Consider the following 16,898-nt stretch of genomic DNA (forward strand, 5'->3'; position numbering starts at 1 on the left):
CTTCAACCTTTAGCTAACGTATAATGTTTGACATTTTTTATAACTGTGACTATAAAATATAGTCAATAATATTAAAAAGGTGCTGTTACTGAGTGAAACTTCCAAAGATTTCAGGTCTGGATTTAGCCCCAGTGCTATGCTGGACATAAGCAACTGTGTTAGTGTGACGCTCTGCATATTTGAAGCATTGCAATAAACTTCTGTTCTTACTGAATCTGTAACATTGCCTTGATCTGCCTACATCATTTTTTAAATAGTTTATGTTGTTAAATGAGTTTTGTGTCACTGTGCACAGAGAGAAACTCACCTGATGTAGTGGTAATGCGTTATTCACCACTAGATGGAGACAACCTGGCACAGGTATTTTCTCTACACACTAAATTTCACACTGAAAAGCATTGGTGGGAATTTTTGTTTACATAGTAAGCAAAAGAAAAAATGTCTTGAGGTCTTTCCAGTGTTTTCAAAATTGTGTTTTTCAGATACACGTCAAAATTTAATACAGACAAACACACACACAAAACAACAAAATATGTCAAATTACATGCACGTCTCATTCACTTTTCAATTTCATGGAAAATAACTTGTGTTATTCATGACATGATATCATTTAAAATAACTTTGTCAGGCCAGTGAATAGCTGCCACATAAGTATAAATCTAAATCATGCAAGTGTAATATAGAAAAAAAACACAAACAGTTGTGCTGTTAGTTCATAATAAATGGGTAGGGGTGTATAGTCAGTAAAAGCCACCAAGGCTCTGCCGAGCTCCAAACCTCCTCTGCCACAAACAGAAGCATCAAAAATGTGCACTGGGAGCTTCATGGCATGATTTCTACAGCCACACAAATCTATATGTATGTGGCCAAGAACCTCAGTCCATGTAGAGTATCTTAGCACAGTTTACTTGTGTCAGTTAGGTCAGCTAGTGGGATGGCAGAGAGGGCAGCCTTTACATTATTTTATTGTAGAGTGACTGGAACTGCCTATGAGCTTCTAATCAGGCAGAGATATTGACAGAAGGAAATATTTCAAAATAAAAAATAAAAAAAATTACTTTTTTAAATTTCAAAGGAAATACATTGATGAAAATCAAAGAAGAGAAATATTTATGTGATGTTCCATTTTCCTGAGAACTGATTGGCTGTGATGACTCCTTCAAGTACTACATGCTACTTTGTCCTGCTAGTTAAGCCTGCTGTCTGTTCTCAGGCCTCCTCCTGCTTCACTGCCATAAATCCATCACCAGAGGGCTCCACTGACCTGCCTGTTGACATCAGAGCACACCCCTGTGTCATGTGACCTGGCTGGAGTTGCAAAGCTGGACTCAGACCTGGCCCAGGCAAGTTCAAAGACAGTTGTGGTAGAGAGAGCAGGGAGTATAGTAGAGCACTGGAAGGATGAGGTGGAAACAGGAAGCGTGTAGATTCAGTGGATTTGGCATCCTCCATCTGTCTCCATGCTCTCTTTACTGGCCTTCTAAAAATCACTTCTAAAAACTTTTCCTGTAGCTGTGTAGCTGCTTTTGTTTAAATGTTTAGCATTTAGAATTCAACTTTACTGTCATTACACATGTCTAAATACAGGGTAACAAAATACAGTTTGCATCTTATCAGTAAGTGCAATAAGAGCAAATATACAGATGTACTACATATATACAGATGTATCGGTGTGAGGTAAACAGATCTACAGAGTGCTATGAATATATCTACAGCAGTGGAAGCGTAGCTCTCTGAACAGACTACAATAGTGAACATGGGTGTCAGGTTGACACTGTGCCCGCTGCACACTACAAGGTTAACAAGTTCCTCTCGACTGAGCCCAGACGGACTAGCCACAGACATTTTCTACATTTACAGAATAAATAAGTTTGTGTATTTCCTAAATATTTCGTTCTTGTTATTTTGTTTTGCACAAAAGCGAAATACAATCAGGAGCGTTGTCATGAAGCTTTTCCTGAAGCTGCCTCCACTGAGTGAGCAGCGGCGCCCTCTGCAGTTTGTGTGTGGAAGTGCAAAAGCTTACAGCACCTGGTATTCCCAGGCGGTCTCCCATCCAAGTACTGACCGGGCCCAACCCTGCTTAGCTTCCGAGATCAGACGAGATCGGGCGTGTTCAGGGTGGTATGGCCGTAAGCGAGGGAAGCCCGCTATAAAAGACCTTTTATACTTGGCAAATGTCACGCACTTTAAAATATAGTATTGTGCTAAGCTTCACATGTTACAGCGAAAACATGCAAACCTTTGTTGTGAACTGCAGCTTCAACACTGAGCTGCAAAAATGCTTTTCCCGCGGTAACGTCACCATAATAACACATGTTAGTTTCTCACAGCACAGTGTTAAAGTGACACAGAGCACACAGTGTGTTAGGACCATTTGGAAGTCCAACATTTTTGTGCTTTGGAGAATTCAACTTGTATACAGGACATAAAAAAACGTAAGCACGACCGTGTCATCACAGCATGTATAAAAAGGCTGTTTCTGAAACAGTCCCTCGCTTACGGCCACACCACCCTGAACACGCCTGATCTCGTCTGGTCTCGGAAGCCAAGCTGGGTCGGGCCTGGCCAGTACTTGGATGGGAGACCGCCTGGGAATACCAGGTGCCGTAAGCTTCTGCACTTCAAGACACAAATGACAGTTTAACCCTTGTGCGCCCGCCTGTTCTCGGGGCGTGTGTGTTATTATGATGATTAGGGTGGGGGTCGCTAGGACCCCCAGGGGCGCTTGTGTTATTACGACGTCGGCGGCGTCTGGGGAGCGTCGGTGCGTGAAGCGGCGTAGTTGGGACAGTACGTGACGGCGCAGTTGGTGCACACGTACACTCGGCACTCGTGGCACAGGATCTTGGTCTTGACGTCTTTGCTCTTGGGACACACGCGGCACCTTCGCCTCTTGACCGGAGAGGAGTCGTGTGGCGTAGCGTCGGCGGTGCGAGTAGTACGAGCATCGGCATCGTCGGCCTCGGTGGCAGTACCTCGGCCCGCGACTCGGCCTCCTCCCCGTCCTCGCGCTAACGCCCTGGCTTCGAGCATGGGGCGCGCGAGCGCTTTGCCCAGTCGCTCGAGGAAGAGCCGTCGTTTGTTGAGCTTGCCCGCCATCCAGTCGGGGTGAATTTCCCTCCACAGCACGAATGCGTTGTAGGCCGCCACGTCGACCATGTTGTGGAAAAGGGCCACGGGCCACCTGCAGGTCTTTCTGCAGCTGTACGTGCTCACGACCTTGTCCAGGTTGTCGACGCCTCCCTTGTTGCGGTTGTAATGCAGCACCAAGGGAGGCCTTGCGAGCCGCCGTCCTGGCAAAGTTGCAACGGCATTTTGTAGCCGTGATCCAAGTGGCTCTTTGGTTGTTAAAGGTTGCTATGGCAAGTATGACAGAAGATTCTTAAATCATCTTAAAAAGGAAAGTCTCATTTTGCTCAACTGTTTCTGGAGGTCACAGCTCACGATTGAAATGGAAAACATTAAAGGTTGTTGGTAAAAGTTGTGGTATATCAGTGGTTAGAAATAACATTATTGCTTTAGGATTAGTTTAACACAAAGTCAGGGCTGACCCAGGACCATTGCTGTGAGTCACAGTGCGCAGCATAAAAGTTCTTTCACATCGGACGCAGGATACGCTGCTAATGCTAACTGCTAACTAAAAGCAAAGGATCCAGAATTTGTTGCTGGCTGCTGAGCTCTGTGGGTTTTTGCAGCAGCTCTACCTGTACTAGATGCACCTGCTCCTTGTCGTTTTTATCTCTGACTTTATGTCCTCTACAAGAGTTTGTTTTTTTTGCTAGTTCTTCAAATGTTCAATAAAAACATGTATGCTAATTCATAACGAAGAAAGCTTTGTAATAAAGACTGTCATTTCCAAAACACTGCCCGCCCCCACCCCGCGGTCCGCAGCGCTGTTGAAAAGGCTGTGGAAGTCCCTGTATTAAACACGTAGACCTGTGACATAAAAATCACCAAACTCGGACGACCACAGACTGTTTTCCTTCGTGGTGATGAAGGAAAACGCTGGGTTGGCATGTAAAAGGGCATTTATTCCCTTCAAAGACCTGCAGTTCAAAAAAAGCGCCCCTCGACAGCCAAACCCATCTGTTCTCTGATTGGATTGTTACATTTGTGATTGACATGACATTGACCAATCAGATGAAGGGAAGAAAAATAGGGTCAAAAATTCGTACTTGTAACTTGCAGGGGTTTTTTTTCTAAGTCCACACACAAATCTTTTTTACGCACATGCAATTCTTTTTTACACATACAAATCTTTTTTACGCACACACAAATCTTTTTTACGCACACACAAATTCTTTTTACACATACAAATCTTTTTTACAAGTACAAAATATTTATGACCACATTTTGAGCCCATAGACATCCGCTGGTTTCCTCTTTCGGCGCAAAGTGGGCGATAAACAAACAAGAGAGAAAAGACGATCAGCTGATCATTGATCAGTTTTCATGATTGAAGCAGAAACAGGAGAGGGAGGGGGGAGAGGATGAAAGAAGAAGAGGCAGCTGTGCAGCAAAGACACAGAATAACTCCAGCTTTGTGTCTTTTTCATTGTAGCTGAAGTCCGGGACAAACTGTTCCTTTTCACCTCAACAAGAAACGCGTAATATTTTCTCTGAATACCAGACGGGACGGTTGGCAACTCTAATAACTTATGAACAAAATAAAGTTCAACATCATTAACTTCATAGCACCACCCAGCTGTGTAGAAACTCCGTCATGCTAGCTAGCACGCAGTACAGAAAAAGTCAGCATAACGAAAATAAACTCCACCTAAACTTGGTTCATATCTGACCCAGAGAGACTGCAGGTCATAACTTCTTACCTGAAGTTCAGTTCACACTTGGACCGGCGGCCGCCTCGGGTCTCTTTTCCTTCTGTGTCCCTTTTCCTTCATCCACCTGCTGCCTCCACCACTTGCTAATGTTACTGAATCTGTGGAAACTCCGCGATAGCCACCACACGAAGTAACGAGTAACGACCCTATCTAAATCCCAGTAACGGCTAACGCGTTCCTGATTTTGGCATAGTAACTAGTTACCGTGCTCGTTACCACAATAATAACGTAGTTACTGTAACGTGTTACTTAATAACGCGTTAGTCCCAACACTGATAACTATGCATGTGACAAATAAAGAACCTTGAACCTTGAACCTTGAAATACATTGATTACAGTAAATGGTACATCTTAGATGGCTAAAAACAGACACAGAAGTTCCTCTTTCTATAACACCTTCCATACATGGCAATAAATTTCAAGCCTAGATGGTCCCTGAGGGCTTGTCCTTTCTTGACTGGTCTTCTGTCATCCGTTACCAAGCAAACTGAAATGCAGTTAGAAGCAAAATGAATTTTGGGCCTTTGGCCTGGCAGGCTTCTGGATTATATGTGTTTGTAAGCATGTACGCAATCCTTCTGTGCTCCAAGTCACCTACACAATACATTGTGAAGACATAGCGCTTCACAAAGCTTAAAACCTTCTTTAATGTAAAAAATAAATGCTGCCCCTTTTCTACAATTCCCCTGTGGGAGAGGAGCTGGAGTGGGCAAGCTATTTATTTGGAGGTCTTTCTTTCTTTTACCTTTTATCGTCAGACACAACACAGAACCACACCAGTTACACTCAAACCTCAGTCTGAGGGATGTTTGGACAGCAGAGAGAGGGAGACAGCTCTCCTGGGTCCTCACATGCAGAGCCGGTAAATCAGGAGTTAACTGCGATTAACCACAAGTTACACTCTCACATCCAGGCCTGACTACAGACATGCTGGATTAAGTAGAAGCTGTGTAACAAAGAGAGGACATCACACTACCATCTTAACAAAGTCACTGACATCTATCAGTCTGAAAGACTTAAATTTGGAGTCTATTGTGATTTTATTTTTCTCAGAATTGACAACAATGTCATTGTCCAGAGCAAATACCCAGAAATAAAAGCCACTCTGTTTCACTCAGGTGTGTCTGTGTTGTATCTGACTCAAAGACAAGGAATCTGTACATCTCACCTGACTGCAAGCTGATGATGCCAGTGCTGTTACCATGGCAGAATCCAGTTTAGCAGGTTTACAGACAGACCAAAACCATAAGAGTCACGTACCTGGAGAAAACTAAGCTGTAGTCTTTGTCACTGTGCAACAGACTTTTGGCTGCCTACATGTCATTAATGACAATATTTGACTGCTATTCCTATTGATGTATTCCGTATTTATACATGTGTATATATGCTATATTTATGCTTATGTTCATATTCTCTTATTCTGCTTTATTTTACATTATAACTGCTACTGGAAATTGAGTTTCCTGGAGGAACCACCCAAGGGATTAATAAAGTTCTATTGATCTACATTTACTGTATATAACAGTGTTTAAATAGTACTTTATATGGTATTGATGTCATACCAGAAACCAGGAAAGTGTCCTCTCTTTGTCCCTCAGCATGCAGCAGAAGATTCAGATCTTCACCTCAGCTGAGAAGCTGTTGGCCTGATTCATAGTCTCCAGGTTCAGATCAAGACTGAGTTGGTAGAGAAATATGATCTGACACTTTAGTAATAATAATAATAATAATAATAATAATAATAATAATGGATTGCATTTTTATAGCGCTTTTCGGGTCCCTCAAAGCGCTGTACAATACCACTATTCATTCATTCTCACATTCACACACTGGTGGAGGCAGCTACGGTTGTAGCCACAGCTGCCCTGGGGCAGACTGACAGAAGCGAGGCTGCCATATCGCGGCATCGGCCCCTCTGGCCAACACCAGTAGACGGTAGGTGAAGTGTCTTGCCCAAGGACACAACGACCGAGACTGTATAGTACAGTATATTAGCAGAGTTTTTCTGTCCTCACTAAGTGTTGTCCTCATGAATGTAGACTAAGCTATACAGACAGGTAAACACTCTCCTTGTCAAAATCCAAGGAACAGGCCGATGTATTGAGTTGGATGATTTAATAAGGATAAAGTGTAAAACTGTTGACAAAACCAGAAGTAAAACCAATTAAAATGTTGTATCAATATGCCTTGTTGGGGTTATAATACTGTACAAAGCACCTTGAGCCAATCTTTGTTATGATTTGGTGATATAAATGTAATGTAATGTAACTGATAAACTGGGACTACACACAACAGTGCAGTGTTTGAGAACAACTTCTTGGTTCTTTAACCTGTTCTCTTTTACTCCACTACTGTCACCATTTTATCTAAGTCTTTGATAAAATATCTCTGTGATCAACATTATTTGTTAGGATCTTAACAGAGCTGCAGGAAAAAAAGTGAAACTCATTTGGTTTTGCTCTACAGAGATGCACACTGAGTCACAAACCAATTCAACATACCAGTAAAAAACAAGAAAACAAAACCAAAAGAAAGATGTAGGTATGGTAGGATGAATAGGTGTGGCAGGTTGTGTTATTGTGTCAGTATGTGTAAAGATTACCACAGATAGCAGACACGCCAATGCAAAATATGGCAACAATGAAGCAGGAAGTTTAGTAATCATGATCATCTTCAGAGATACAAAAATGAACCAAGTTTCACATGTATAGATGTATACATTACCAGCTGTTCTTGTTGTTCTGGAGCCAAAACAGCATCTGTCCCTGCTGGCCTAAAGCACTGCCTAACCTAATATTATCATATGTAGTTGTGATGGAGGTGGTAAGGATGGTAATTAAGCAGTACAATGGTTTGATTCTTTTTAAAATTATTTTCCTTTTTTTTTTTTTTGGTAAGATACTGTGGGACAGCTAGGTACAAAGGTGTGCCAAGGTGTGGCCGATTAATTAATTATTCTCAAAGTTTCCAGACTTTTAGGATCATGAATCATCCTGTTCTAAATAAAATGTTTTGCGTTTGTTCATCAGACAGAGAAACATCTTATGTTGGATGCTCTTGCTATGTGAGGAAATGTGCAGCATGTATCAGTAATTGAACAACACAATGTGACAGATGATTGTGCAGGTGTCTGCTGTGAAAATTGTTTTTTTAATTTCTGTCAGAGATGTGCTGTAAAAGAAACCAGAAGAAAAACACAGGAAAAAAACACAAGACTATTATACTTTGTTTATTCGTGACTATTGAAAATAATATTGAAGGAAAATAACTTTTTCTTTTTAAAATACAAGCTGACAAAGGACATATTTAGTTGTTTCACATTATCACATTTGGTCTCTATTATGCATTTCAGAGTCACTGGGTGAGGGGTGAGGTTGGGACAGGTCACTGGTCTCTCACTGATTAAAATACTTTTTTGTTCTCATAGTTATCACTGGGGTTTTGAAAAAAAGAGATTAAAACAAATAATGTTTAGGGCAAGGGTAATTCACAAATTAACACTTAAATATCAGAGAGCATTAACTTCTTTAAAAAAATATTTGTTGTCATTTATTGCTTTTACTTTGGTTGTAATATCTGAATATAAAATGCTTCGAACACTTATTCACAGCAAAAATTAAGTCAGAAAAAAAATCGAAACTTTCAGAAAAAGTAAAAAAACAAACAAACAAACAAAAAACTTGTGATGGTTACTGGGTATTGTTGTGTGAAATGGAAAATAGACTGATTCTTATATGGTGAATCTCTACTTTACCATTGGCTTACATCACTTCCTTGTTTCTTGCTTCTAGCTAACCATAGCACAGTGTTACAAGTAAAAGCAGCTCCTGTAAGAGTTGTACACTCTTCTCTATTACTGATAAATGCTGTTACCATAGCATTTATCAGCTGAAGAGCAAGTGGATTTACATCAGCCTGTATGCTTATTTGCATTATGGGTTAATATCTAATGAGATTTATTTTTTGGTTTAATTGTTTGTTTGTTCTTTGTGCTGCTCCAAAAAAAGTTTAATGTGTGTTTGTTTTGTCCTGTTGAAACAGCCAGCTGTGCCATCTGCCCATTTAACCTTTCTCCAAAAGACATTTCGCTCGTCCATAACGAGGAGCTGCGACAGTCGAGCTTCAAGATGTCGGTCCAAGATGTTTTGGAGCCGTTGCTTCTTTCTTAGTTGGCATGCTCACAGTCCATGGTCATATAACACTGGCTTCACTGTGGACGGTGACGCTCGTGTTGCAGCAGTTTTTAGTTCATGGCAGGGTTGAGCTTTGTGATGGACACAAAGTACCTTTGCTTTATTAACAACTGGAACGTTAATAAAACATGTTTGATTTTGCTCCACAGGGTGAAATGAAACAGAAAACCACAACGTGAAGATTAAAGAAATTAAACCAAAAAAGTAAGATAAGATAAGATAAGATAAGATAACCTTTATTAGTCCCACACGTGGGAAATTTGTTTTGTCACAGCAGGAAGTGGACAGTGCAAAAGTTATGAGGCAAAAATTAGGATACAATAAGAATAAATACAGTACACAGCTGTACAGAATAGAATAAAATAAAATACTATATACAGTAGAATAAAATAAAATAAATATACAATAAGATAAAAAATAGAATACAAATACAAATACTATATACAACTGAGTAAAAATACAACGATGACAGAAAGGATTATTGCACTTAGTATTATTGCATATGTATGGATGTGTGTGCTTGATCAGTTAAAGTCTTTATTATGGAGTCTGACAGCAGTGGGGAGGAAAGACCTGCGAAATCTCTCCGTCCCACACCGTGGGTGCCGCAGTCTCCCACTGAAGGAGCTGCTCAGTGCTGTCACAGTCTGCTGCATGGGGTGGGAGATGTTGTCCAACAGGGATGACAGCTTAGCCACCATTCTCCTGTCACTCACCACCTCCACTGGGTCCAGAGGGCATCCTAGAACAGAGCTGGCCCTTCGGATCACCCTGTTCAGTCTCTTCCTGTCCCCAGCAGAGATGCTGCCGCCCCAGCAGACCACGCCATAAAAGATAGCAGAAGCCACAACAGAGTCATAGAAGGTCTTCAGGAGTGGGCCCTCCACTCCAAACGACCTGAGTCTCCGCAGCAGGTACAGCCTGCTCTGCCCTTTCCTGTAGAGGGCGTCTGAGTTATGAGTCCAGTCCAGTCTGTTGTTCAGATGAACACCAAGGTACCTGTAGCTGTCCACAGCCTCAATGTCCATACCTTGGATGTTCAGTGGTTGCAGTGGAGAATGTTTGTGCCTGCGGAAGTCTACCACCAGCTCCTTGGTTTTACTGGCGTTGATCTGGAGGTAGTTCAGCTGGCACCAGTCCTAATCTAACATTCCTAAGATAGGAATGTTAGATTAGTCACAACAGGTGTGACTGGTTCTGTCGGTGTGGGTGTGCACTCTAGTAGTATAAATATCTGCAGACACAGAGGCATTAGCACAATAACCACTGCTCATCTTTATCCACACTTTAAGGAATCATGGAGGTTTCAGCGTTAAAGAAAATGATAGATGTTTTGAGTCTCTGTGAAGACGTTAAGGTAGAAAAAACAGATCTCATCATTGATGGTAATGCTCTTTACTATTTTTTGTATTATACATCTGATCCAAAGCTGGACCAGAGATGTGGAGGGGATTATCCTGGATTCAAACATGAGGTCTGTAAGTTCTTTAAGACTCTGCAGGACTGTGAAGTCAATCCGTACGTCATCCTGGATGGAGGCTCAGGACCCGAGAAGCATGAAAAAAATGTGTCTCGTCTAAAATATAAACTGAAAAAAGCAAAGACAATAGCAGAAACTGAGCCTGATGGCACTTTACCAGAGGGATATAATGTGTTACCACCTCTGGTCAAAGATGTATTCCTAGAAATCTTAAAGGAAGAAAAAATAGAGTTTGAAGTGTGTTTAGGAGAGGCAGACCCTGAGGTTGTTTCTAAGGCAAATCAGGAACAATGTGCTGTGCTGTCCATTGACAAGGATTTTTACATCTTTGATGTGCACAAAGGTTTCCTTAATCTCCACAACTTTGAGTGGAAAAAAGAAGAGGATGGAAAAATTCCTGCTAAGATCTACACACGTTCAACGTTTTGTGAGCATTTTGAATTGGACCCTGCTCTCATGCCAGTCTTTGCTTCAATAGCAGGAAATGATTATTCAAACTTAGAAGACAATGACATTTTTGCAAATAAATCATCTTCACCTGGTGAGTCCAGCATTAAAAGACTGGATGGTATGCTTTGCTTTTTAAGTGAAGTGAACCTGGATGGCTTGAATGATTCACGGAAGAGAGAACGTGCTCTGAGTAAAGCTTTAAAGTATGTTGGAAAAAAAGAGAACCAAACATTCAAATTCGCCATTGAAAGATATGTTGAACCAGAAAAAAACAAAAAACAACCAAGTTCCAAGTTGCCACCATGGGTGTGTAAAAAAGTTGAGCACGGAGAACTCACCAGTTTCGCCACAAGTGTTGTGGGTCAGAAGACAATGATGCTGACCCCACTTGTGGAGGACTTTTCACAGCACAGTAGTTATCAAGCTGCTTACCGCATCAGACAGTACTTCTATGGACTGTTAACAGGAGATAAGATTACTGAATATGACAGGAATGGAGAAAATATCAAACACTACCATGTCCGACCAATACCTCCCAGCAGTCATGAACAGAAACAACTGAAACTACAGTGTCTGACAGAGGTACTGAGGTTAATCATTAAATATGCGTTTAATTACTCTGACAGGTAGACATGTTTCTGTGGTACATGTAAGCATATTGTCTGTGTAGTACCTCTCTATGCAGGATGAGCGTCGCAGGGTGTTTGAAGAAGCTCTGGAGGTTCAGACTTCAGTCTTAGAAAACATCCCCAACCAGCTGAAGCTGCCAGTCTATGTGACTGTTTTCTGGTTCAAGAGTCTACAACAGCACCACTGCCTCCACGCCCTCCTGCTGTGGTTTGTGTGTAAGCCCGATGGTCCAGGTTAGTCTCACGGGGTAACATGATGAATATTAACAATGAAATATAGCTACATGTCACTTTATATATTCCATATATTCTACTCGGATGAAACTTTTACAGTTTCAGCTCCATAAATGTGATTATTCTGTTTATTATTTACAGTCACCTGTCAGCAGGTTAGTCTCTCTGAAAGCAGTCAGCAGATGGACTGTAGTCAGAGTTTGTGTGACAGTAGCAGCACTGATGCTTCCACATGAGCCTGAACAAGAAGACAAACTGCTGCTGGTCTCTGGTTCTGTGTCACTGAAACTTTTTCTTTTTTTGTCTGTAGAGGACGAGTTTGAGAGGAAGATGAAAGTTTTAAACGATGAAGGTGTGAGTAACTGGAAGCCATGTGTGGCTCATGCTTTCAGCCAATGGCAGTGCTGCATGAGGCAGAGCCTCCACCTGAACCAGCTGCTGCTTTCCCCTCTACCAGAACCTCAGTTTGCCCGGTAAACACCAGACCAATGATTTGCTCCACAGATGGTTAACACACTTCATCAACTTTAACTGAGATTTTCTGCTTTGTCAGGCTTTACTGTGGACCTCTCCTTCATCGGCTGGCAGATGGAGACACGATTGAAGAAGTACAGAAAACACTGAGAGGAGAAAAGAAGAAATTATATGAGAACCTGAAGACTGTTTGTAATCCTTCTTCTGGAGAGGGATCCTCTGTCCTGAGAGTTGAGGTTCCCTCTACTGGGGAGCGTTCCTCTGGTATGAGTTCCTCCAGTGAGGAGGGATGGGAGCAAGTTGCAAACAACAACAAAAACCAAAAAAAGGGAAAAAAGAAGAGAGCTACCAGAGAAAAAGCTGATAAATGAGACTCTGAGTGATGAGCTGATCAGAGAAGGACTTTCTGATCCCGAAGCTCTGTTCTGTTACTTCTCTTCAAATGTACTCTAACACAACTGTTGCTACTAGCATTTGTTTGATTTTGAACACTGTTTACCAAGGAGTTTTCAAAACTTTTAAAATAAGGTACTATTATCTCTATGTGCCACTATCTTCATATATGGAATTAGCATTAATTTGATATTAGAATTTCTGGTGTAGTGATTCCGGTTAGTATGATAATTTACATCCATCCATCCACCCATCCACCCATCTATCTATCTATCTATCTATCTATCTATCTATCTATCTATCATCTATCTATCTATCTATCTATCTATCTATCTATCTATCTATCTATCTATCTATCTATCTATCTATCTATCTATCTATCTATCTATCTATCTATCTCTCTTGATCTTTTCAGTCTTTTCTTTTAGGTTAACTCCCAGCATGGCAAATATCACGTCCAGTGCCTTCAAATAGTCATGTCACTGGTTAAGTTCCCAGCTTGTGATTCAAAGCGCAGGTTCCATCAGTGGTGTTCATACATGCTGCTGCTTGTCCCTTCAGTGTTATAGGTCACTTGCACTGACTTTTGCCTGCTGTTAATTCTTCAAGTCCACGATGTTCTGTCTGTCTTCTGTCTTCATCACAAGGTTGACTGTCCTTTAAGCTTCTTCTCAGGCTAAGGACATAATGAGAGGTCAAGCTGTCAAATTTCAAGCCAAAGACTGGCCTGTTTGTCGTCCCAATTCTGTTAATCTATCATTTTGCCGCTGCACTCATGTTTTGAGGTCCATGGGCACCTGTATTAAAATAGGACGGAACACAGCCTTGCCTCAGTGAACTATTAATGACTTATGGTTGCTAAAAACAACTTAGGTAATTTAAATTCAAGTGGTCAAGGGAAACACCATAGGTGAAGACCAAGTCCAGAGTGTGCCCAGCCGTATGAGTAGCCCCTGCTACATGCTGAACAAAGTTGAAAGAGTCCATAATGCTCAGGAACCCCTTAGTGGTACTGTTTGTTGAGTCATCCACATGAATGTTGAAATCTCCAACAATAATAACCATGCCCATTTTAATAGTGGAAGTTAAAAAGTCTTGTAGGTCTGACAGAAAAGACGCAGCAGACCCAGGTGGACGATAAATTAAAATGCCGTATGTGGGCTGTTCTCTTCCAATTTTTATCATAAGCATCTCAAAAGAGTTTTAGCAGCTTGAAGAAATCATCTGGCATAAAAATGTATTTTTAAAAACATTCTGTCTGACTCCTGACACTGTTTCACAGACAGGCAGTCACAAAGCACTGTACACAAATACATGTATGACATTTATTAAACATAGATTTAATGAACCCAATCCAAAGAGGAAGTCTGGAAGTCCGCCATTTTGAATGTAAAATGATATTTTGGCACGTTTTAGTGTTTTCCAGGCATCGCTGGTTTACACATTCGCCTGCAAAGTGAGAGGTCACTGGTTAAATTCCATTTGGTTACTTCAGGAACTTTTTGGGGTTACTTCAGAAAGGGACATCTTCATCAAAGTCATGTTTGTGGTGGAATTTTGATCATTTACCACTGAACTTAAGATTTTCATCTCTAAAAATGTATTTTGTCCAGTCTGTCCCAAACTTCACATGTTTGATGACAGTCTGGCGACGACTACATGCCAATATCTGGTCACACATGGTGCCACAGTTCTCATATAACATTTTAATCAAGACTGTGATTGAAGTATTTCTTGCAAAACAATCATAACCAAACAAAACCTGTCCTGTACTGTAAATGAACAGTAGGACAAAAAGATTTCTAGTCATTACGGAAAGCAATGTTTTTGTTTACATCGTTGGAACGAGGAAAAATTCCCCCACCACAAAAACACAGAAATACTCATGAAAGCAACCTGTAGTGCAAACACGAGGGCTGAATTTATTACTTCCTGTGCTAGAAACCTGCTGATGTTCCTGATATGAATAGATCACCAGTCTTCCTTATCTTTATCTTATCTCCTGTTGAGATGTTGCAGCAGAAAATGTTTTTAAAAGCATTAGTATGTCAGAAAGAAAGACCATTTTCTCCATGGGAGTGATAAACTCCTATATTTGTGGTTTATTGCACTGGGTAGCATCTTCATCTAAATCTACTGCTGGAAAAGGATGATGTCACCACTAAAGGTACAGTGCGTTCTCAGGGGGAGTAATGTAATGTTGAAAATGGCATTTCACTGTGACTGAAACACAAAAAGGAACCAGTCCCATCCCTACATACACAAGTGGGCATCCATAGCTGCGATTTATCAGGTGGGTGCAGTGTGTGTTGGCAGTGGACTCACTGTGCCTAAGCAGCCATGAATCATAGAGGACTTCATGCTCCTCCATCATAAATCCACTGGCACCTACCAGCCAGTCACTGTGGGTTTGTCATTGTAGAAAGCTGAACATACAACCTCTGCATAGAAGCACAGCTACAGTTAATATGTTAGCTCTGTATTTGTTCTAAAACCTTCTATCACTGTGTGGTGATGGATACTGGTTGGATATTTTTAGCTGCTTCAAATGTTGAGACAATCAGCTCCATTATCCATTTGCCGATTTTTTAACACAGGTGAAACCAGTTACTCATTTCTAGTAAATCAGTTGCCTGAGAAATTTTCCCTGGAAGCCAAACTGTGGCAAAGAACGACCCTGAAGCTGGCTGACCTGAACAAAGTGCAGCAACACTTAATAATTACACAAGCACATGTAAATATGTCTACTGCGCTGTTGCATAATTTTGGTTAGGTTGCAAAGCATGACAATAATGTTAATATCATTTTTACCAACTTGTACGTGAAGTGGGGAAACTAATTATTAAATTGCACCAAAATAACAACAAAGAAAAGAAAACAAAGCTGCCTTACTGCACTAACAGAGAAAGTTAGAGCTTCATGAAATTTCCCCTCTTTTGTATTTGACCCTTCACCCTCAGTTTTTCCTGTTCTTCGCTATTAGAAGCTGACCGTTTAAACCTCTGAGTTGGATTGAAATGTCCTAGCTCGGCATGTCAGACGGAAGGAGAATCACAGCTGAAACTATATATCTTTTTTCCCTGCAGAGCCATAGAAATGATTGCACTGTAATGTTTTTAATAAACGTCTATGGCAGGGGTCGGCAACCCGCGGCTCCGGAGCCGTATGCGGCTCTTTAGTCTTTATTTTGCGGCTCCGGGTGGTTTGGGAAAATAAATTAGAAGTATTTAGCTGAAGTGTATTTTATTTGTGTTTATTTCTTTTTTTAACTTGTAGTTCTAAATTAGAAGATTATTGTGATATTGAAATATAAAAATACAATTATATTCTATTATTTTTTTTCATCGCTCATAATAAGCGTCACACTCGCAGAAGCCGGTGTACCCGCCGAAACGCCTGCATTTATCGAGACTTTCAAACCCAGGTAGGCCAATTATGGATCTTTGGATCCACATTATGTCAGCAGCTCCACCGTGAACTATGTTAAAAACAAACATGCTCACGCCTCACAGACGACAGCTTACAGTCCTGCGTAAACTGACTTCGTACAGCCCCGACCTGCTGTACACACACAGCCGGCTGTAGCTTTGCAGCTCACAGCCCGACACACACCAACACAACAGCAGAGAGAGCACAGACGTAAAGGCGGCGAGGCGTGATTGCGGGTGCCGCTCAGGTGCGTCGCCTCCCCTGCGGCGGCGCTGCAGACCACGCCCCGCCACACACATTAACCAGGTAAAATACATATTTAGGCAGAATTTTGCAAATATCTATTTTTCATTTTTTAGCAGCATAGTGCTTTTTTTTCCAAATATTTTTAAAAGTCGGTTCAAGGCTCCAAAAACACAAAGGCGATATAAGGGTGGCGACTCACAACAGTTTGTTTGCTGGATCATTTTAGTTCAGCTTTCCTTTTGTTATATTTCTTTAAGAGTTCAAAATGTGTTAATTACATAAATAAAATGTAATTTTCTCTGTAGCACTTCATGGATTTCATAAGCAGCACACCTTAGTTGCTCTGTGGATTCTTTTAAAAAGCAGTTAAAAACTTTTCTTTTCAAACAAGCCTTTTGTTGATCTACATATTTTATATTCTTTACATTATGTACATTTGATCTTTTACATTGTGTATAATGTCTATTGATTGAATTGTTTATTTTAATATTTGTGTACAGCGCTTTGTGACTGCCTGTCTGTGAAA

At 41.0% G+C, this 16,898-nt stretch overlaps 1 protein-coding gene and 2 non-coding genes across 3 annotated transcripts; 2 read left to right on the plus strand and 1 right to left on the minus strand.

Moving 5' to 3' along the window:
• Positions 1 to 2,019: 2,019 nt before the first annotated feature.
• Positions 2,020 to 2,138, minus strand: LOC113034432 (5S ribosomal RNA). The gene has a single exon (XR_003274176.1). It is a non-coding gene; the product is annotated as a 5S ribosomal RNA (ribosomal RNA).
• A 359-nt stretch (positions 2,139 to 2,497) lies between these two features.
• LOC113034440 (5S ribosomal RNA) lies at positions 2,498 to 2,616 on the plus strand. The gene has a single exon (XR_003274184.2). It is a non-coding gene; the product is annotated as a 5S ribosomal RNA (ribosomal RNA).
• Positions 2,617 to 10,191: 7,575 nt separating this feature from the next.
• On the plus strand, positions 10,192 to 13,519 carry LOC113033028 (single-strand DNA endonuclease ASTE1-like). The gene is made up of 4 exons (XM_026186284.2): positions 10,192 to 11,549; positions 11,638 to 11,830; positions 12,141 to 12,303; positions 12,384 to 13,519. Exons 1-4 carry the CDS (start codon positions 10,335 to 10,337, stop codon positions 12,673 to 12,675), a joined length of 1,863 nt encoding a protein of 620 aa, XP_026042069.2. The 5' UTR covers positions 10,192 to 10,334; the 3' UTR covers positions 12,676 to 13,519.
• The last annotated feature ends 3,379 nt before the right edge of the window (positions 13,520 to 16,898 follow it).

Source organism: Astatotilapia calliptera, chromosome 4 (genome assembly GCF_964374335.1).
Source record: "Astatotilapia calliptera chromosome 4, fAstCal68.1, whole genome shotgun sequence".
NCBI classification, from domain to species: domain Eukaryota; kingdom Metazoa; phylum Chordata; class Actinopteri; order Cichliformes; family Cichlidae; genus Astatotilapia; species Astatotilapia calliptera.

Bases quoted from the DNA above. Each gene is read 5' to 3' on its own strand.
- LOC113033028 (XM_026186284.2), top strand. From the start codon at position 10,335: ATGGAGGTTTCAGCGTTAAAGAAAATGATAGATGTTTTGAGTCTCTGT. The intron at 11,550-11,637 runs GTACTGAGGTTA...TTGTCTGTGTAG, and splicing joins AACTACAGTGTCTGACAGAG to TACCTCTCTATGCAGGATGA. The intron at 11,831-12,140 runs GTTAGTCTCACG...TTTTGTCTGTAG, and splicing joins GTGTAAGCCCGATGGTCCAG to AGGACGAGTTTGAGAGGAAG.